The 18188-nt window shown below is 43.5% G+C and overlaps 1 protein-coding gene across 14 annotated transcripts in view; it reads left to right on the top strand.

Moving 5' to 3' along the window:
- CLIP1 (CAP-Gly domain containing linker protein 1) overlaps positions 1-17851 on the top strand; it is a 543241-nt gene extending 525390 nt beyond the window's left edge. For all 14 annotated transcript variants that reach the window (XM_069214950.1, XM_069214948.1, XM_069214943.1 and 11 more), the window contains 2 exons: positions 13430-13548; positions 16043-17851. In XM_069214950.1, coding sequence (XP_069071051.1) covers positions 13430-13548; positions 16043-16271 — 348 coding nt within the window. In that variant the 3' untranslated portion in view covers positions 16272-17851. The remainder of the gene's footprint in view (positions 1-13429; positions 13549-16042) is intronic.
- Positions 17852-18188: the final 337 nt, after the last annotated feature.

The raw sequence follows: 18188 nt of genomic DNA, 5'->3' as shown, positions 1-18188 counted from the left end.
TGGTGGAGGAGATAATCTGGGGTGGAGATTTTAATTCTGTCATGAACTTCTCATTATTCAGACATCACTACCCTAATAAGCACTTACAGTACACCTAATGCACCCTTGCAGGGAATTCAGGTCTTGACAAATATTGATACCTTGGCTGTCTCCACCCAGGCAAATTAGATCAGATACACTTCTTAAATGTTTATATATTGTATTCCTTACTCAGCTATGTTTTTGTAAGTCCAGGCCTATTGAACTTCATTGAAACAATTCAGTAAAGAGAAAATTCATATCTGCCCATACTTCCTAAATTTGTTCTAGTTCAGGTGGGTGAACACATCCACTTTAAATGACTGCTTTTGTGTTTTAACTTAATGCATCACACATTTAGATTACTTTCCGTGAAACATCACAGATGAAGTGATATGGGAATTAGAGTGGGAAACAGCAAAGTTGTAAGGGGTGAGTTTGATCTCCCAACCGCTCTTAAATCCGCATACATTGAAAGAGCAACAGATTTTGTCACTTGAATCAATTTCTAAAAAAAGAATGAGTCTGAAAGGTTTTCCTGGGAGATACGTGGAGAACTTCACTAAATAAAGGAAAGATGGGGCCAGGCTCATGTGTGCTAAAAAACAAAAAGCAACAAAGGTGATTGTCCCCAGGCCTGAAAGTTGCACACAGTTCAAACACTGACCCTTATTGAATCGAAAGACCTGGCAGGACTAAACCACACAGAGGACAAAGGGAGAATGATCTCAACATTACTAACGTCACTGAATATTATTATTCTCTATTTTCTCTATTTACCAGTGACTAATCCAACTAAAGAACTCAAAAATATGTTTGGATAATCTTACTCTACCTATGATTTCAAACTTAATGAGATTTAATTTTGAATACCGGAATCTCTGATGAGAACGCCAAATTAGACTTTTCCAAGACATATTGGCAAAACTCCTGCCCGAACCTTAAAACCTATTGTTTTTTTTTTTTTTTTTTTTTGCAAATGGCTAGCGTCGCGATTGGAATGCCTGGATTGACCCTCGCTCTCTTGCTTAAACCAGGGAAGGTGCTGAACCCCTTGGTATCATACAGAGTTACACCGCTTTACTGAGTAACGTTGCCAAGGGTCCTGACACATCCAGCTCAGTGTGAATATATTAAAAACAGACAGTTTTGACACTATAAAGAAAATACTTAATACCATCGATAAGGTATACATCACAAGAATCTTGTTCTGGATTTTCTCTTTAGATACCAAGAACCGCTTAACTGCAGAACCTAGTGTGTTTTCTCTCTACGTCTTTTGAAAAGTGCATACACCGATGTCTTCACTAAAGCAAGCACTACAAAACCCTCACTTCAAGTTAAAGTTTATAAAGCCTCTCTCAAAAAGTAATGCTTTTTATATACAGGTTAAAACTGAACGTAGACACTTTGGTCAAGTGCAGCATTAACTTGCGATTAATGGTAATGATGTAATCTAATTGTGAAACACAACCTTACCTGTTTTAGGGCCTTCTTTCAAAGGCCCTGTCCTGTGACTAAGTGGGCCCAACTCCTATAAATTACAGAATAGTCAGGAGTAAGAAAAAGCCCTTCATGGTAAAAAAGCTTTGTGGAATGAGCCTTTACTGACTGTATTGAAGCCTTTTTGGAAGCAGGAGGTCTCGGAGCTCACTCTAAAACATCAATAGCCCTTGACGTTTCAGAACCTGCAATAATTGTAATGAGACTAAGTAATGTATCTTTACTTGTGCCATGCGCAAGAAGTAAAATATCAGGAGGAATCTTACAACCTAATTTACGTCTTTCTAACATAAAATGGCTATAAGCCTCTTAGTATAGCGATTTTCACAGGTAGGAAAAACTAGAGATAATCATTGCAGAACAAGGTAGTATGCATCACCATTTGTTATATTTTGTTGTTAAAGCTTAATTTTCCTGGAGCTTCTCGGTACTATCATAACACAACTGCAAAAAACTCAACTGGCAGAGGAAGAAGTGGAAACAGCCTAAACGTAAAATAAGATAAAAAAGGAAGACGAGAGCTATTGATCAAAGAGCCAGGCTTCAATTGCTGTAGAATATTTAGAGGAAAAGGTCTTGGAATAAAGCTGTAGAAAAGGCATTTAACGGTTTGGCTACAGCTGCCGAAAAATCTCTCACTAATATGACTTTTTTTATTTTATTTTTGTATTTCCAGCAAAGCTGGATGGGCAGAATGCAGATAACACTGGGTAGTGCTAAGTTGGAATTTAGCCATAACAAATGTGACAAATTTGCTCTTGTAAAAATAGCAACGATTTGAACAGCACTGAAAGTGGCCATCAAACCAGATGCAGAGTATGAAAGATCAGAAGATGCACAAAACTGACATATGAGCTGTGCTGTTGCTTTGTGAATCAGCTGCAGCCTCTTCAATAGTTTGATAGGAGAGCATACGTAGATTAAGTTGATACAGTCAAAGACTACTAGGATGCCAACGTTTACCACCAGAATGTGGTAGTCAGTATGAATGAAAGCAATATTTCTTTTTATAGTTGTGATTTAGAAAAAAAAAGAGCTGGAAGCTTAGGCAAACAGGTTTCCACCGAAAGGTAGGCCTCAGTTAGGATACCCAGATCACTGACCTGTTGAGATGGTTCTGGTGGCAGGCCCATCACTTCAGAATGAATCTGGATTCCATCTAGAGAAGATGTTTTTTTGTGAAGAGAAGCTGTTTTAGCCAGATTCAGCTTCAAGAACTTGACATATACCTACCTACCTACCACTTAGCAAGAGCTAGAAAATTCAAAACATCATCATCTTGAATGGTCCAGTCTCATCGGGTATCATTTATTTATGTCAAAAACCAAAAAATGGTTTGGTCTATAGATGTAGAGTTGTTCCCCTGTATGGTGAAGCAGCTTAGTAATTATTATATATATATATATATATATATATATATATATCTATCTTTCAAAAAGGATTTCAACCACTCAAAGACCAGGCCACAAATGTCAACGTGTTTTTAACCTAGTGAGGAGAGTGAGAAGTTCGATGGTATCAAGGGTGCCTGAAAGATGTAGTAAGACCAAAAAACCCTGACACCAGCTACCAGTCTCCTTAGTTCACCCAAAACAGATGTAGCTTCCAGTTCGCTGCATCGCCATGGATGAACGTTATTCATATCTTATGGTAGGAATGATGGCTTCTGTAGTAACTATGACCTTTCTACCTTCCATTCTCTTTGTTAACCAGAACATACCCATGAAGTATGTACATTATCTATTTTCCATGTATCCAAAACGCAACATAACTCCTGAAATACATGCAGTTGTTCATTTTATTGTTTTATTTCAGCATATGATCTTTTTAGTCAACAATGGCAGCTACATTGTCCCTGGCTTAGGATGAAATGTAGCTTTTGCTAAACTACACTTAGTTTTGTAGGAGGAAATTGCAGAATGAAGAAAAGACTGGATATTCCATCAAGGATCTGGTATTGTTCTATCACAAGCACAGATCACCAGAAGACTCTTACTTTGAATGGAAGTCAATCTGTTCAAATACTGCCAATTGGCTTCTGCACAATTCAGGATTTCCACATAGCTGTAGCCTTGGACACCGATTAGTAATAATCCTGATTTTTCACAGTTTGTTATATTTCAAACTTTGACATTTGGGAAGCTGGAGACGTACATACACTCAGTCAGTTTTTGAAAGGTGGACCCTACCAGACTTCCAGCTGATGAACAGGCCCTTAACTTTAATTTGAGGGAAAACTACTGCTATGCATGGATTTATCACTGGATATCCCATCTAAAATTCCATCTTGATACAAATGAAAGTTTTTTTCAAGAACCCTTATTGCACAAAGCTCTTTCTTGTATCTGCAAGGATTAAAAGCCCTTAACTGAAGACATGTAATTGCCCTGTGTGTTAAAGTTAGAATTGGATCTGGTTAAGAACCAAACTGAAGCAGCTGGGCAGTCAAGTAGAACATGGGTGGCAAAGATGGCCATGTGTGTTCAGAATAAGGAAAATGGTTATGGCACTGTATCAGTGGTCTCTACCCACAGCAACACTAGGCACTATATATCCTGAGATTGCTAGAGATGCTGTAGTTGGTTGAGTGATACAATGCACGTTTGGTGGCCTTATGACATTATCGTAGACTAGGAAGAACATTTTATCTTAGTGAAGGAATGTTACTGATATGCAACTGCTTCAGATCCCCAGTGTATTTATGTATGCATGTGTGTGGTATATCTATAGTGTGAAGCTAGCCAAAAGGGAGCATAGCACTATACATGGTCAAAGACCAGCATAAAGACAGTGTGTAATAAGAGAGGAAGCTGGTTTGAGGACGGTTAATGCATTGTGATGTAGTGTGCTTTAAAGAGGTAAGTCTTCAAATCTTTTCTAATTTGGGGTAGGGTTGAGGCAGTCCTGATGGACATGGAATGTTGTTCACATCTCGGGTGCATAGCTGGAAAGGGCCTGCTGTCTTTTTCTTCTTTACTCTTTTTAGTTTTCAGTCTGATGATGATGTGGCTGTCGGTGTGTTGGGAACCACTAGAGATTGTGAGCTTGTCTGCAAAATAAGCAATGAGGCAGGAGCTGGTTGTGATGGCTTTGTAAATGTTGCGGCGGTTTTGAAGATGGTACAGGCTGGCAGAAGCAGCCAGTGGAGTTTCATCAGAATGTGGGTTGATGCAATCTTATTTCTTCCGACCTGGATGAGATGTGTTACTGCACGTAGGATGGCTCTGAGTGGTGCCAGTGTGAAGTCTGGGAGGCCATGGAGTAGGGAATTACCACCATTCATATGCAAGGGTATGAAGGCTTGAACAGGAGTTTGGAAGTCATTTTATGGAAGAAACAGTTTTGCTTTTGTTTAGAAGAGGGAGCCGGTACCAAGCTTTCTTTGCCTCTTTTTTGGGGGGGTGAGGAGGTTGGAGGGTGTTGGTGTCCAGGTTAAATCCAAGAGACTTGGTATTTAGTGAATCTTTGAGTTTGAAGCTGTCAAGATTCATGTCATTGACCCAGGTTTGTACTGAATCTCATTTGTTGTTCTACACAAATATTAGGAATTCTGTCTTGCATGGATTAAGCTTCAAGTATGTGCTGGACAACCAGGTCTGGTTGATCTGCAAGCAGTGTTTGAGGCATTGGATGTGTGAAACAGAGGAGACTTTAGAGTTGTAGAGCTGTGTATCCTTTGCATATTGGTGACTAGGTTGTCTGTGGAGAAATCTTTGAAGCACCAGGTTTGTTCTTCTCTTTGTGTTGACCTTGGTTCATTGATAGGATGGTAAGCAGTAAAATTAGAATAGCTAAGTGATCAGTTAAGTCCAGGAGTATGGGTCATGTTAGCAGCTGCACTATGTCATCCCAAATAAGGGATCAAATAACCCATTTACTATCAGCGGCTAAGCAGTTGGGCCCTTATTGGAGCCTCCGCATAAAACCCTCACTAGGATTTTAATGGCCCAACATATGACAAAGTGTTGACAAGAAAGAATCACAATGTCTGTAACACATTTGACAACTATATATGCAACTTGTCAATGATCCTTATTGCTTTACTTTGAGTAGAGAGTTTACACAGGGAACTCAGTCAATTGACTCAGTTTCTCTGGTTTATTGAGGGATTTCATTTTAGGAAGTGCTACAGATTCTTTGGTACAGCTGAACTCTACTGTCCATACAGTCAGTAACATCTGGATGCACAAGAGATGTGCAGTTAGACCTGCAAACGGAACTGACAGTCTTAAGTCACAATTGTAGACTTAGTAACAGCAGTGTGCTGTGTTATCTATATCTAGCATTTGTATTGCTGTGACATCCGCACAATTATTTGGTGACATGTAAGTATTAAACAGTTTTTAAAGACATGACAGAGCAAGAGTTCAGCATCAATAACATTTATTCAAACATACGTCATGCACTAATAATTCGCAGGAATATATGGGCAGCCTAAATTAGTGGAACCACTCAAATAAACAAATATATCTGATAGAGGCTTCTAGTTGCAGGTTCCTTACCTTAGAATTTTCCCCAGGCGTCAGACTGGATCTGGAGACTTTTCTTCAAGCAATACCCTTACGCGTCGGTAGGTGGCGTCTGTAGACTCCGCAGGCACCGTGGTCTCCGTGATGACGTCGGGAGTAGTACATAGACCCCGCCCTTGCACAGCGACGTCAGTTCTTTTCTTTCCGCACCACGCGCTGATCCGGAGAAGAGCTACCCTAGCTACTTTTTGGCCGAATTCAACCGTTTTGTCGAGTTTTGTATGTGACTTTGGTGCGTCAAGGATGTCCCCGAAGACCGGGTTCAAACCTTGTGAGGCCTGCCATCGGACAATGTTGGTGACGGATCTCGTTTGTCTGTGGTGCCTCGAGCGCGACTTGACTCCGCGTAGGTCGCGGTCTCGCATGAGAGGAAGGTCTTGAGATCGGTCGCGGAGTCATCACCACTCGTCTTCTTCTAAGTCCTCGGGTCAAGTTAAGAAGCAGAGGAAGTTGAAGAAGTCTCATCGCTCTCCAACTTCGCCCCGTCGCTCGGCCGATGTGACGCGGGAAGAGCGTCCACGCACTAGGCCTCCGTCCTCAGAGCCTGCGCCTAGGTCAGCTCTGCGCTTCCCCGAGTTTCCCAGAGCCGGAGCGACCCCCACCCAACTAAAAGAGTTTTGCGAGGCCATGCGCCTCATATTTGGGCAGATCAACCCCGATACGGTGCCTTCGGGCCTTCAGGTTCCGCGCCGGCGGCTTCGGCCCTGGCCACCGAGGTCACCTCCGGATCCGTGCGCGGATCCGCACTGACGCCGGTCGCACCTTTGAGACCTTTCCCGGCGCTGGGTCGATTATCAACGCTCCCGATGTCGGTGGTGCAGGAATTGGGCGAAGCCAGTGGTCTGGATACTTCTCCTGACGCTGACATGCTGTCTCCTCCTACCATGGCTACGGCGGAGGGAGCAACTTATGGTATGGTTGTCAGTAGGGCAGCTGAGGTCCTTGGCCTTGAGCTTCCTACTGTAGAGGTCAGGTCTAATCTCCTGACGGAGGTGCTTCAGCCTGGGGCTTCTACTTCAGAACCCCTTTTGCCATTTAATGAAGCCCTCATCGATGTCCTTTTGGGTACATGGTCCAAACCCAACACACGGGCTCTTGTGAATAGGACGATCACACGCCACCATCGGCCCGCTCTGAACGACCCTAAATTCTTGTCCCAACACCCCACGCCTGAAAGTCTTGTTATCCCAGCTTCCTCTTCTTCAGGCGCGTTCCCTTCCGCACCCCCGGATAGGGAATCCAAAAGGCTGGAACAGTTTGGTAAGAAGTTGTTTTCTCCCTCCAGTGTAGCGCTGCGGTCTGTGAACATTGCATGCCTTTTGGGCCGATATACCCACTCCTTGTGGGTTACGGTTGCGCAAGTCCTGCCGCAGATACCAGAGGAGGCCCGTGCTATCGTCTCCCAAGCAGTGAATGATGGGAGAAACGCGGCAAAGTTCACGATCTGTTGTGGGCTGGATACAACGGACTCTCTGGGCAGATCGGTTGCTACGACAGTGGCCTTACGGCGCCACGCATGGTTATGAACTTTTGGTTTCTCGGGGGATCTCCAACAGTCACTCATAGACATGCCCTTTGATGGCATCCATCTCTTCGGAGACAAAGCAGACTCTGCCTTGGAGAGATTCAAGGATTCCTGGGCTGTGGCTCGGTCCCTCGATCTTTCCTCAGCCCCTCTCCCACCACAGTCCGCTTTTCGCCCCTTTCGTGGACATGGAAGGGGCGCCCTGTTGCGTCCTCCACACAGCAACCGTGCCACGCATGCTGGTCAGCCTATGTGTGGCCGAGGACGTGGAATCCCACGTGGCCGTGGGACAGGGAACCAAAGGTCTGTTCAGTCCACCTCTGCCCCCGCTGCAACCTCGAAACCCTCCTAGTCCGTCCCCGCACTCCTGTCCAGTTGGTGGTAGGATTCACCATCACCTGCCCCACTGGGAACATATCACCACGGACGGGTGGATTTTGCAGATCGTTCGAAAGGGCTACTTCCTCCCTTTAGAATCTGCTCCACCACACATGCCACCATCCTTCAATCACCTTCCGGAGGATCATTTGGCGCTTCTCTACCAGGAAGTCGCAGCTCCCATGGCCTAGGGAGCTATAGAAAAGGTCCTGTGCCAGAAGTAGGTTGTGGTTGTTATTCCCGCTACTTTCTGATACCAAAGAAGGACAAGGGCTCATGTCCTATCCTAGACCTTCAGGACCTAAACTACTTCCTCAAGGAGAAATTCCAAATGCTCACCCTGGCTCAGGTTCTGTCTGCCTTAGACCCAGGAGACTGGATGGTAGCGTTGGACTTGCAGGACGCTTATTTCCACATCCCCACCCTGCCTGCCCATAGACGTTACCTACGATTCATGGTAGATCACAAGCACTTTAAGTTTACCGTGCGTTCACAAAAGTGATGGTGGTGGTTGTAGCTCATCTGTGCAGGTTAGGGGTTTCAGTCTTCCCCTACCTCGAAGTCTGGCTGTTGAAGGTGGACTCGCCCCAGAAAGTTGTCTCCCACCTTCAGACTACAGTGAACCTCCTGCACACTCTGGGGTTCACTATCAACGTGCCGAAGTCACACCTGACTCCCTCTCAGTCGCTCCCTTTCATCTGGGCAGTTCTAGACACAGTGCAGTTTCAGGCTTATCCTCCCGACAAACGAAGCCAAGACATTCAGGCTATGATTCTGATCTTTCGGCCTTGGTCTTGTGTTTCGGTGAGATTGACTCTAAGGCTGCTGGGCCACATGGCCTCCTACATCCTGCTAGTAACACATGCCAGATGGCATATGCGGGCTCTGCAGTGGGAACTGAAGTTCCAGTGGGCGCAGGATCAGGGGAATCTATCTGACCTGGTCCAGATCTCGGAGGGAACTGCGAAAGACCTGCAGTGGTCACTTTCGAATCCAGATTGGGGAAGGGAGAGGGATCTGCCGTGGACCCAACCAGATCTCTCTATAGTGACAGATGCGTCACTTCTGGGTTGGGGTGGCCACATGAGAGAGGCGGAGATCAGAGGCCTCTGGTCTCCGGCGGAATCGGGGCTCCATATAAATCTGCTGGATCTCCGGGCGATCAGGCTTGCGTTGAAAACATTTCTTCCCTCTCTCAAACAGAAAGTAGTGCAGGTCTTCATGGACAACACAACGGCCATGTGGTACTCCAACAAACAGGGCGGAGTAGGGTCCTGGACCCTTTGTCAGGAGGCACTATGCCTCTGGACATGGCTGGAACATCAGGGCATTACCCTGATGGTTCAACATCTGGCGGGCTCCCTCAACGCCAGAGTGGACGAACTCAGCCGTCGCGTACAGCCGATCACGAATGGCGTCTCCATCCAGAGGTGGCACAAGGACTCTTTCAGCAGTGGGGAGAGCCTTGGTTAGATCTGTTCGCGTCCGCAGAGAACACGCAATGTCAGTTGTTTTGCGTGTTGGAGTTTCCACGGCGGCACTTCCTCTGCAACGCTTTTCGTCTCGAGTGGAACTCCAGCCTCCTTTACGCCTTCCCACCTATCCCTCTTCTGCCCAGAGTTCTCAAGAAAATCAAGAACGACCGGGCCCAAGTCATCTTGGTGGCTCCGGACTGGGCTAGAAGAGTGTGGTATCCAGAGCTATTGAGCATGTCCATCGATCCTCCACTCAGACTGCCTCTTCGGGCGGATCTTCTGTCACAGCAACAGGGGACAGTTCTTCACCCGAACCTGTCCAACCTCCGCCTTCATGCGTGGAGATTGAGCAGCAACAGAAGACTGCTTTTACCCTTCCACCCGAAGTCTGCAATGTTATCTTGGCAGCCAGGCGTCCCTCGACTAAAACTGTATATGCCTGTTAGAATAAATTTGTGGCATGGTGTACCAACAAGTCTGTTGATCCCCTTTCTGCCCCTCTTTCAGAGGTTCTTCTGTTCATTCTTTCTTTAGCCCAGCAGGGCTCTGCTTTGGGCACCCTTAAAGGGTATTTATCTGCCATTTCCGCCTTTCTTAGGCTACCTGATCAGCCCTCACTCTTTAAATCTCCTATTGTGAGTAGGTTCTTAAAAGGGCTCACCTATTTATTTCCTCCCACTCCATTTATCATGCCTCAGTGGGACCTTAATCTTGTACTTACTTATTTGATGTGTACCCCCTTTGAGCCAATACATAATTGTCCCTTGCGGCTCCTCACCTTCAAAACTGTCTTTCTGGTCGCTATCACCTCTGCTCGCAGGGTGAGTGAGCTTCAGGCCCTTTCCTCAAAACCTCCATACTTGTCTGTGCACCCTGACAAAGTAGTGTTGTGCAGTATAGCTTCCTTCCTTCCTAAGGTTGTTACACCCTTTCATGTAGGCCAGTCCATCACTTTGCCTACCTTCTAAGCACCCCCACATCCTTCTCATGAGGAGGAGAGACTCCACCGTCTGGACCCAAAAAGAGCGTTGGCGTTCTACCTCAATCGTACTAAAGATTTCCGGGTGGACGATCAACTCTTCGTTGGGTATGTGGGTGGAAAAAAGGGAAGGCGGTGCAAAAGTGTACCATCTCTCGATGGGTGCTTCTTTGCATCAAAATGTGCTACGCTTTGGCCAAGAAGCAACCTCCTGAAGGCTTGTGTGCTCATTTCACCAGAGCAACTGCTGCTTCCACTGCGTTAGCACGCAAAGTTCCTGTCCTGGATATCTGCCAGGCAGCTATGTGGGCATCGCTGCACACATTTGCTAAGAATTACTGCCTGGATAGTCAGGTCCGTCGAGACGGCTATTTTGGTTGTTTGGTCCTGCAGAACTTTCTAGTATGATCTTGGTTTGCAGCCCACCACTGAGGATGGCATTGCTTGGGTATCTATTCTAAGGTAAGGAATCTGCAACTAGAAGTCTCTATCAGATGTTACAAGTTACTTACCTTCGGTAACAAAATATCTGGTAGAGACATATTCTAGTTGCAGATTCCTTACCGCCCACCCATCCTCCCATCTTGAAAACTGATTTCTAGGGACAGGGATGCCCCCTTTCAGGTTCTTAGCTCTGGCGCACCAATCTCAGTGTTCTTAGCGGCTCTGCGCTCTGGCCTGGAAAGTCGTTAAAAGAAACTGACGTCACTGCGCGAGGGTGGCATCTATGTACTACTCCCGATGTCATCACGGCGACCACGACGCCTGTGGAGTCGACCAACGCCACCTACCGACGCGCAAGGGTATTGCTCGAAGAAAAAACACCGGATCCAGTCTGACGCCTGGGGAAAATTCTAAGGTAAGGAATCTGCAACTAGAATGTGTCTCTACCAGATATTTTGTTACCGAAGGTAAGTAACTTGTACATTTATGTCCTAGGGTACTTGCCATTGTTTTTTTTTTCTCCTCTTATAACGACATTACATTCCCTTCTCTGAATCTCTGCTTAGCCTAACGCTAGATGTAAACACTCAGATAAGGGAAGAAAAGCACATCTGTAACCCTCTTTCACTCGAAGGCACTCCTTCCGTGTTGCTTAAAAAGAGGGATTGGACAGTCTTTTAGTTTCATCAATGCGTGTCTTGTTTTGAGATGGCTTTTGTAACACTTTATTGTTGTGGGAGCTACCAGGCCCTCAACATTGTAACAAACACTGGCAAAAAAAAACCCAAAAAGGTTCTGAAATCTAAAAGCACACGTTGCCACCAGTGGCATAACAACGGCCCCGCAGCCGCCCTCCATGGGGCCCCTTCAGCACAGCACCTGCCCTGAGTGAGTCTGGAGAGGGGGCTCCTCCATGTTCTTTGCAAAGGGGCACCCTCCAGTTTCGTTACGTCACTGATTGCCACTGTAGTTCCTGACACTGAACAAAACTACTTTGTGTGCCAATATGCTCCTTGTGGTAGAGCAGAATGCGATCACACATAGTAAAGCCAGCCGAAAGAGAGAGAAATAGAAGTTTAATAAAAACAAAATGTCTTTGTTAACACCAGACCTAATTATGGACCAAGACCCACATGTAGGTAGCTTTTTGCATGTCGCAAACAGTGACTTTCGCTGTTTGCGACGTGCAAAAAGCACATTGCGATGCACAAACCCAGTTTTGCGATTCGGTAACCTGGTTACCAAATCGCAAAACGGGTTTGCGACTCGCAATTAGGAAGGGGTGTTCCCTTCCTAATTGCGACTCGCAGTGCAATGTAGGATTGTTTTGTGACCGCGAACGCGGGCACAAACCAATCGCAGTTTGCACCCATTTTAAAAGGGTGCTAACACTTTCGCAAAAGGGAAGAGATCCCCATGGGACCCCTTCCCCATTGTGAATGTCACTGTAAACATTTTTTCAGAGCAGGCAGTGGTCCTGCGGACTGCTGCCTGCTCTGAAAAAATGAAACGAAAATGTTTCATTTTTCGTTTTTGTAATGCATCTCGTTTTCCTTTAAGGAAAACAGGCTACATTACAAAAAAAAAAAAAAACTGCTGTATTGAAAAGCAGTCAGACATGGTGGTCTGCTGTCTCCAGCAGGCCACCATCTCTGTGAGGGCCGCCATTCGCAAGGGGGTCGCAAATTGCGACCCACCTCATGATTATTCATTTAGTGGGCATTTGCGAAGCCCTTGCGAATCACAGATGGTGTCCGGTACACCATCCTACATTCGGATTTGCAACTCGCAAATTGTGAGTCGCTCTGACTCGCAATTTGTGGGTCGCAAATCTGAACCTACCTACATGTGGCCCCAAATTCTTAAACAAAATGTCACAAAAGTGCACCCATGGTATATGTCGTACCCCTATCAAATATTTGTGAACTGTATTTTAGCATGGGTAAATACGCATGTGTAGATTTGCTCATGTGAAAATCTACTGAGCATTTGCAAGTTCATTTTCTCTCCAGCCACTTTCTTCCCAACCCTGGAAGAAGTTCTAATTCTGCCATTGTCAGGAGTAAATGTCCAACCTTTCTTATTATGGGAAAATATTAGAGAGAAGCTGGTGAAAATCTTTAAAACATGCAGGTTAGTAGGTTTGCAGACTCAAAGGCATTCCAGCCCTGGAACTATTGCTTACTGCTTCCTCCAGCCCCAGTATGCAGATCTGCAGAAAGGTGGCAAAATAAGGAAATTGCTACAGTAGGGATTGAAACTGCAAGTATTCAAGCCCTACTATGGTAGTAGCCCTGACATAATCAGAGAGGCTATTATCAGAGCTCTTACATAATGAGATTGCTGCCATAATTTGTCGCCACACTACATGGCACCAAAGGGACAAGTAGATCTTTTTACAGGACAAGTAGATTTGAGAAGCAACCTGTCCCCTGGACAAGTAGATATTTTAATAAATTCCACACCCCTGCTTAAATGCACACTTCACTCATGACAGACGCTCTTGGATTACAGGTGTTTGCATATATACAAATCCCAGTATACGGCCTAATTTTCCCCTTTTCCTTCCCTGTTTTAGATTGATTTCCTCAATTCTGTAATAGTTGATCTCCAACAGAAGAATGATGACCTGAAAAAGAAGCTTGAAGCAATAGCTGAAGCCTCTCTGAATGGCAATGACGTGGATAACTATGACAGGTATTTAATTGGGAACAGCGAATCTCCTTTGTCTCTTTTCATAATCAAGGTAGTTCCTAGTAAGAAGTTTCATCTTCATAGCTAGAAAGAAAACTGCATGAAAGTGATAAGGCTGAGTCCAAGACTACTTTGCAAAGACCATGAAAACATGTAAAGAAGTTACACTGATAGCAAACGTGTGTTTTAAACACTGAAATCGTGTTGCTTTGAGTTCGATTCAATATATGTGTGTCTGATTTATTCTTTGAGAAAGGTTCTCAATAAGGTTGTGACATGGGATTCATCATGTCTGTAGTGTAAGGATGTCCCACCCGGGCACAGAAATTGGCATCAAAATATTTAGAGTGCAGGATAGCTGATATGAAGTCTTCTCTGTCACACATTTGAACAGTTTGTACTGTAGCAGACCACAGAAGGGGCTATGTATGGTTATTGCTTACAGAAGAAATATCCCTTTTATGTGTACCACATTTAGGCAGTAGAAAATGATGACTGTAGCAGCCACACTAAGAGTTGATTTAAACAAAGCGCAGCTATTTAAGGCCTTCCATAAGGCAAGCAGGAATTCCTTCTGAACTAGACAATGATAGCTCGTTCAGAAAGTGGGAGACATGTTTCATCTTTCAGAGCCCAAATACCAGGCAAACTGCAGCAATTGATACCAGTTATAACCAGGCTAATTGTGTTTGAGGAAGATCACCAAGTAGGACATTACTGCTATCTAGTTTAAAATTAAGACGCACTGTTACTAATAGTTTGAGTTTCTGCCGTTAGAAAGCATAATATCCTTTGCAGTTGTCACATTTTAAACAAGAAATCCTTGATTGTTCATTAATATGGGGGTTAAGCACCTGCCTCCATCCCAAGTAACCCCAAGATTCATAATTTGGTCTGGAAACATGAGAGAGCTTTAAACAACTTTGAAGGCTAAGGGTACAATGGCAGTGAAGCACAGTATGAGCTGGCCCATACCCTGTGTGTATTTCCTACTGTAAATACACCTGTGGAAGCTGGGCTGAGTTATCAAAGAGCTGTAAGGCCCACATGCCTCATTTTCTTAAATTGCATTAGATTTAGTCAGGTTGAACCCACTAATGTGAAGGGGATTAAACAGCCTGGCCTTAGTTGATAGTGGACTCTCACAATGGCATTTGTTCCGTAGGTGAAGCTGATAGTTCTAACTGTCTGTGCATTTAGTAAATACCAAAGCTCTCCTCTTCCTCAATTCACCTATGTTAGCAAATCCAGTATATTCTACATAGCCTTAATCACTTTCCCATAATGGTAGGAGTGTAGAAAACTATTGGATGCAGAACTTCATCCTATTACCTTCACGCGTGTTCAGTTATTGCAGCTATATTTCCAATGGTCCATGAAATTAGAAACCTTGTAATCTCTATGATGACAATTAATACGTAATTATTTAAATAAGTAAATGTATAATCCTAGCTGCGTAGTTAGTGACCAGCGTTGCAACAGATGGTAAGGGGCCGTATATTTACAAGGCCTTGTATTTTTCTTCAAGAATAGCAACTTAACTAAAATAGAACGTTACTCTCTGCAGTGTGCTTTATTATAAAAATGTGGTTCATACAGCAGCTCACTAGTTTTAATAAACTGTATCGATAGCATTATCACATGGGGGAGGGTATCATGGACATAAGGGCCCAAACTGAGTGTGAGTGGTAAAGGCCAGAGGTGTGGGAAACTGAAGAATAGGCTGCCAGTGCGTCATGCAAAGATCTGGCTGAGTGAGGATTTAGCACTGTATAATGAACGTCCAAGTAATGTGTAGGGGTGGGTGAAAAATGTTGCTCCACCTGCAAAGTTTGCAGAATGTTGCCCACTCCACGTTCCACTTGGAGCACGGAGTTCCGGAAATATTCCGTCACTGCTTCTTGGCAGAGTTTCTTCTCATACACGGCTCACCAATGTTAAGTTGGGTAGCGCGAACAAGAATTTGCGTCCCCTAGCACAATTTTTGGGAGCTAGAACACCTCCCGGCAAGATTTATCAATGCGAGCCATCACAACAGGTCACAACTGTTCAGATTGAGAAAGCTTCTGCTCGAGTAGAAAATCTACTCAGGCGGCAAGGAAAAAGTGGCGCCCTCTGGCACGCTGTGTGGTGTCATTTGTGTTGATTTAGCAGCGCGGAACAAGCTCACAGCACTAAAAATCAGCGCAAGCAACACAGCATGCCTCAATTCTGCCCGCTCGTGGAAGCCTGTAGAATCTCACTGAGTTTTTATGCAACTCCGCGGAATTCCATGGAGTGATACTGCGAGTTCCGCCCACCACTAGTAATGTGCAGCCCAGTCGGCATCACAGAATAGAGGGCCCCATTCACACACTTGTGGAATTGTTATGGTAGCAGTTTAGAACTTAAGCGTAGGATGTTGAAGGTAACCAGCTTAACTGAAATGATGGCTGAAGCTACTTTCTATTCATTTTAAGCCATGTGGAACTTATTAAAATGTATTTATTTGTTCTAGCCTAAATGGAACCCAGACAAAGAAGAAACCACCGCCGCGCCTTTTCTGTGATATCTGTGACTGTTTTGATCTCCACGACACTGAGGATTGTCCAACGCAGACACAAACGCCCGATTCTCCTCCCCATACTGCTTATCATGGCAGTAGAAACGACGAGCGCCCCTATTGTGACATATGTGAAGTGTTTGGGCACTGGGCAAGCAACTGCAATGATGATGAGACCTTCTAATACAGTATAATGTCTGTAAAAAAAAAAAAAAAAAAAATGGGGAAGCTATTGTCTTCACTTTGGACGGGAAATACCGATGGTGGAGTGTGCAGTCTACAGGAACAGCAACCGCTTTATTTTTAAAACCCTTCCTATATACTTAGGGAAATGTAATAATATTTCCATGATAAAAATAATAAATAAATACATTGGTGTAATCTGTGCTTGAATCACTTGACATTCAAATATGGCTACCAGAGTAAATTACTTATCATTTCAGGTGACGGTTTGTTCCCTTCGTCCCTGCTGCTTTCTGAAATCTAACCATCAAGGTAATCAGTTGCCCTCTTAAAACCGTGTTTGCCTATAGGACAACAGGACTTTGACTGCTGGAACCCGGTTTCATTTTTATCTAATTTAAGCTCTTTAAAATGATGCTGTTAATTATTTTCATATTTGCACTACAGTATTTAATAACTTCATTTGTACATTAAACGTTTTTAAGCTTTTGACACTGGAAGGAATTGAGAAATGTTGCACATACATTACACTAGATTTTTTATTTTACCAAGCACAAACTGTGCACTATTTAAATATATCACTGGCCCCCATTCACTAAGGGTTTTTACATTTGGCACAGATAGTGATAAACCATACAAAGGTGTTTATTTCTGTCCACGTTTGATGTTAATGTGTAGAAATATGACATCAACACACATGGAGAGTTCCAAAACAGGTTCAAATAAAAACAAGTGCAATAGTATGTTTGAGGGGGCTTTTTTAATACCTAGGTGCTGCGTACACTAACTACCATTTGTGTGATATCTCTCTCTGCGTTATTTTGGTTTCTATGTAGTGTTTATATAAATAAAGTTATATTTTGGAAATGAGGTGATGGAAGCATTCACTTTCTAGTTTTTAAATATAATAAACAATTTTAAACATTATCCTGAATGTGAGGAGCCACTAAATACCCAGAATAACAACGTGTGTTGTTTGCTATTCAGCAAGTCAACTTTTAAAACCTCAGTGTTGGGAGATTTTTCCCAATGTGTTTTCTGTAAAAAAAAAAAAATATATATCTCACCATCAATGTATCCTGTAGCAGGTATTCATGATTAAATTCAGAAAGCGGTATTTCAGCCGTTTTTTCCTAGACACCCTTTCCCCTTGCGAATGTTCTATTTGAATGTCAGAAAATACTGCAGTTGTAATTGTAGATTTTCTAAGAAGCCAGAGCATTTGATAAGCTTAAAACAGAAGAAACTAAACTAAAGGCGTATTTCTGATGGTTTAGAATGTTTATCCAAATGTGTTCTAGCATATGTACAAACGAGCAATCAAAATATTGTATTATTTCCATGTTTCTTGTACAAATTTGTGAGTCTAACTCATTCATAAAACTGTATATATGTCTTTGATGTATCTTTCTCAAGAAAATTGAGTACTTGAACCTGAAGATTTTCTTCTTAAAATAATTCTACATTTTGGAAATGAATGTATTATAGTTATAGATCTGTTGTGGGAAGGATAACTTGGAAAGCAGTATTATTTGGTCAAATGAGTGTATTGTATCTACTTTAATAAATTATTATCTTTGAGCATTTGTTTTGGTATTTTCATGGCAGTAAACCTGATGATGTTACGATTTGTTTTACGGTATTCACAATTTAGGTTTGGTAAGTTTGGATTAGTTATTTTTGCAATGGAGATCGCTTTTAGTATTGATTTTAGTAGGAGAAATACGTGTGAAAACCTCCATCACATTACTTGTTACCCTTTTTTTGGAAAGTAATTGAAATACATATAAGAAAGAAAAATGTCACTCACGCCCCTGTTTCTGTATTTTTGGTCACAGAAACCAGCATGTTTTTGTATCTCTGGTTATGAATGTAACCTAACTGGGTTTATTAATCCTGTTTACCGACTTTGAGTACA

The sequence above is a fragment of the Pleurodeles waltl genome, chromosome 11, assembly GCF_031143425.1.
Source record: "Pleurodeles waltl isolate 20211129_DDA chromosome 11, aPleWal1.hap1.20221129, whole genome shotgun sequence".
Lineage (NCBI taxonomy): Eukaryota > Metazoa > Chordata > Amphibia > Caudata > Salamandridae > Pleurodeles > Pleurodeles waltl.
The sequence above is the reverse complement of the archived record's forward strand: the minus strand, read 5'-3'. Positions and strand labels throughout refer to the sequence as shown.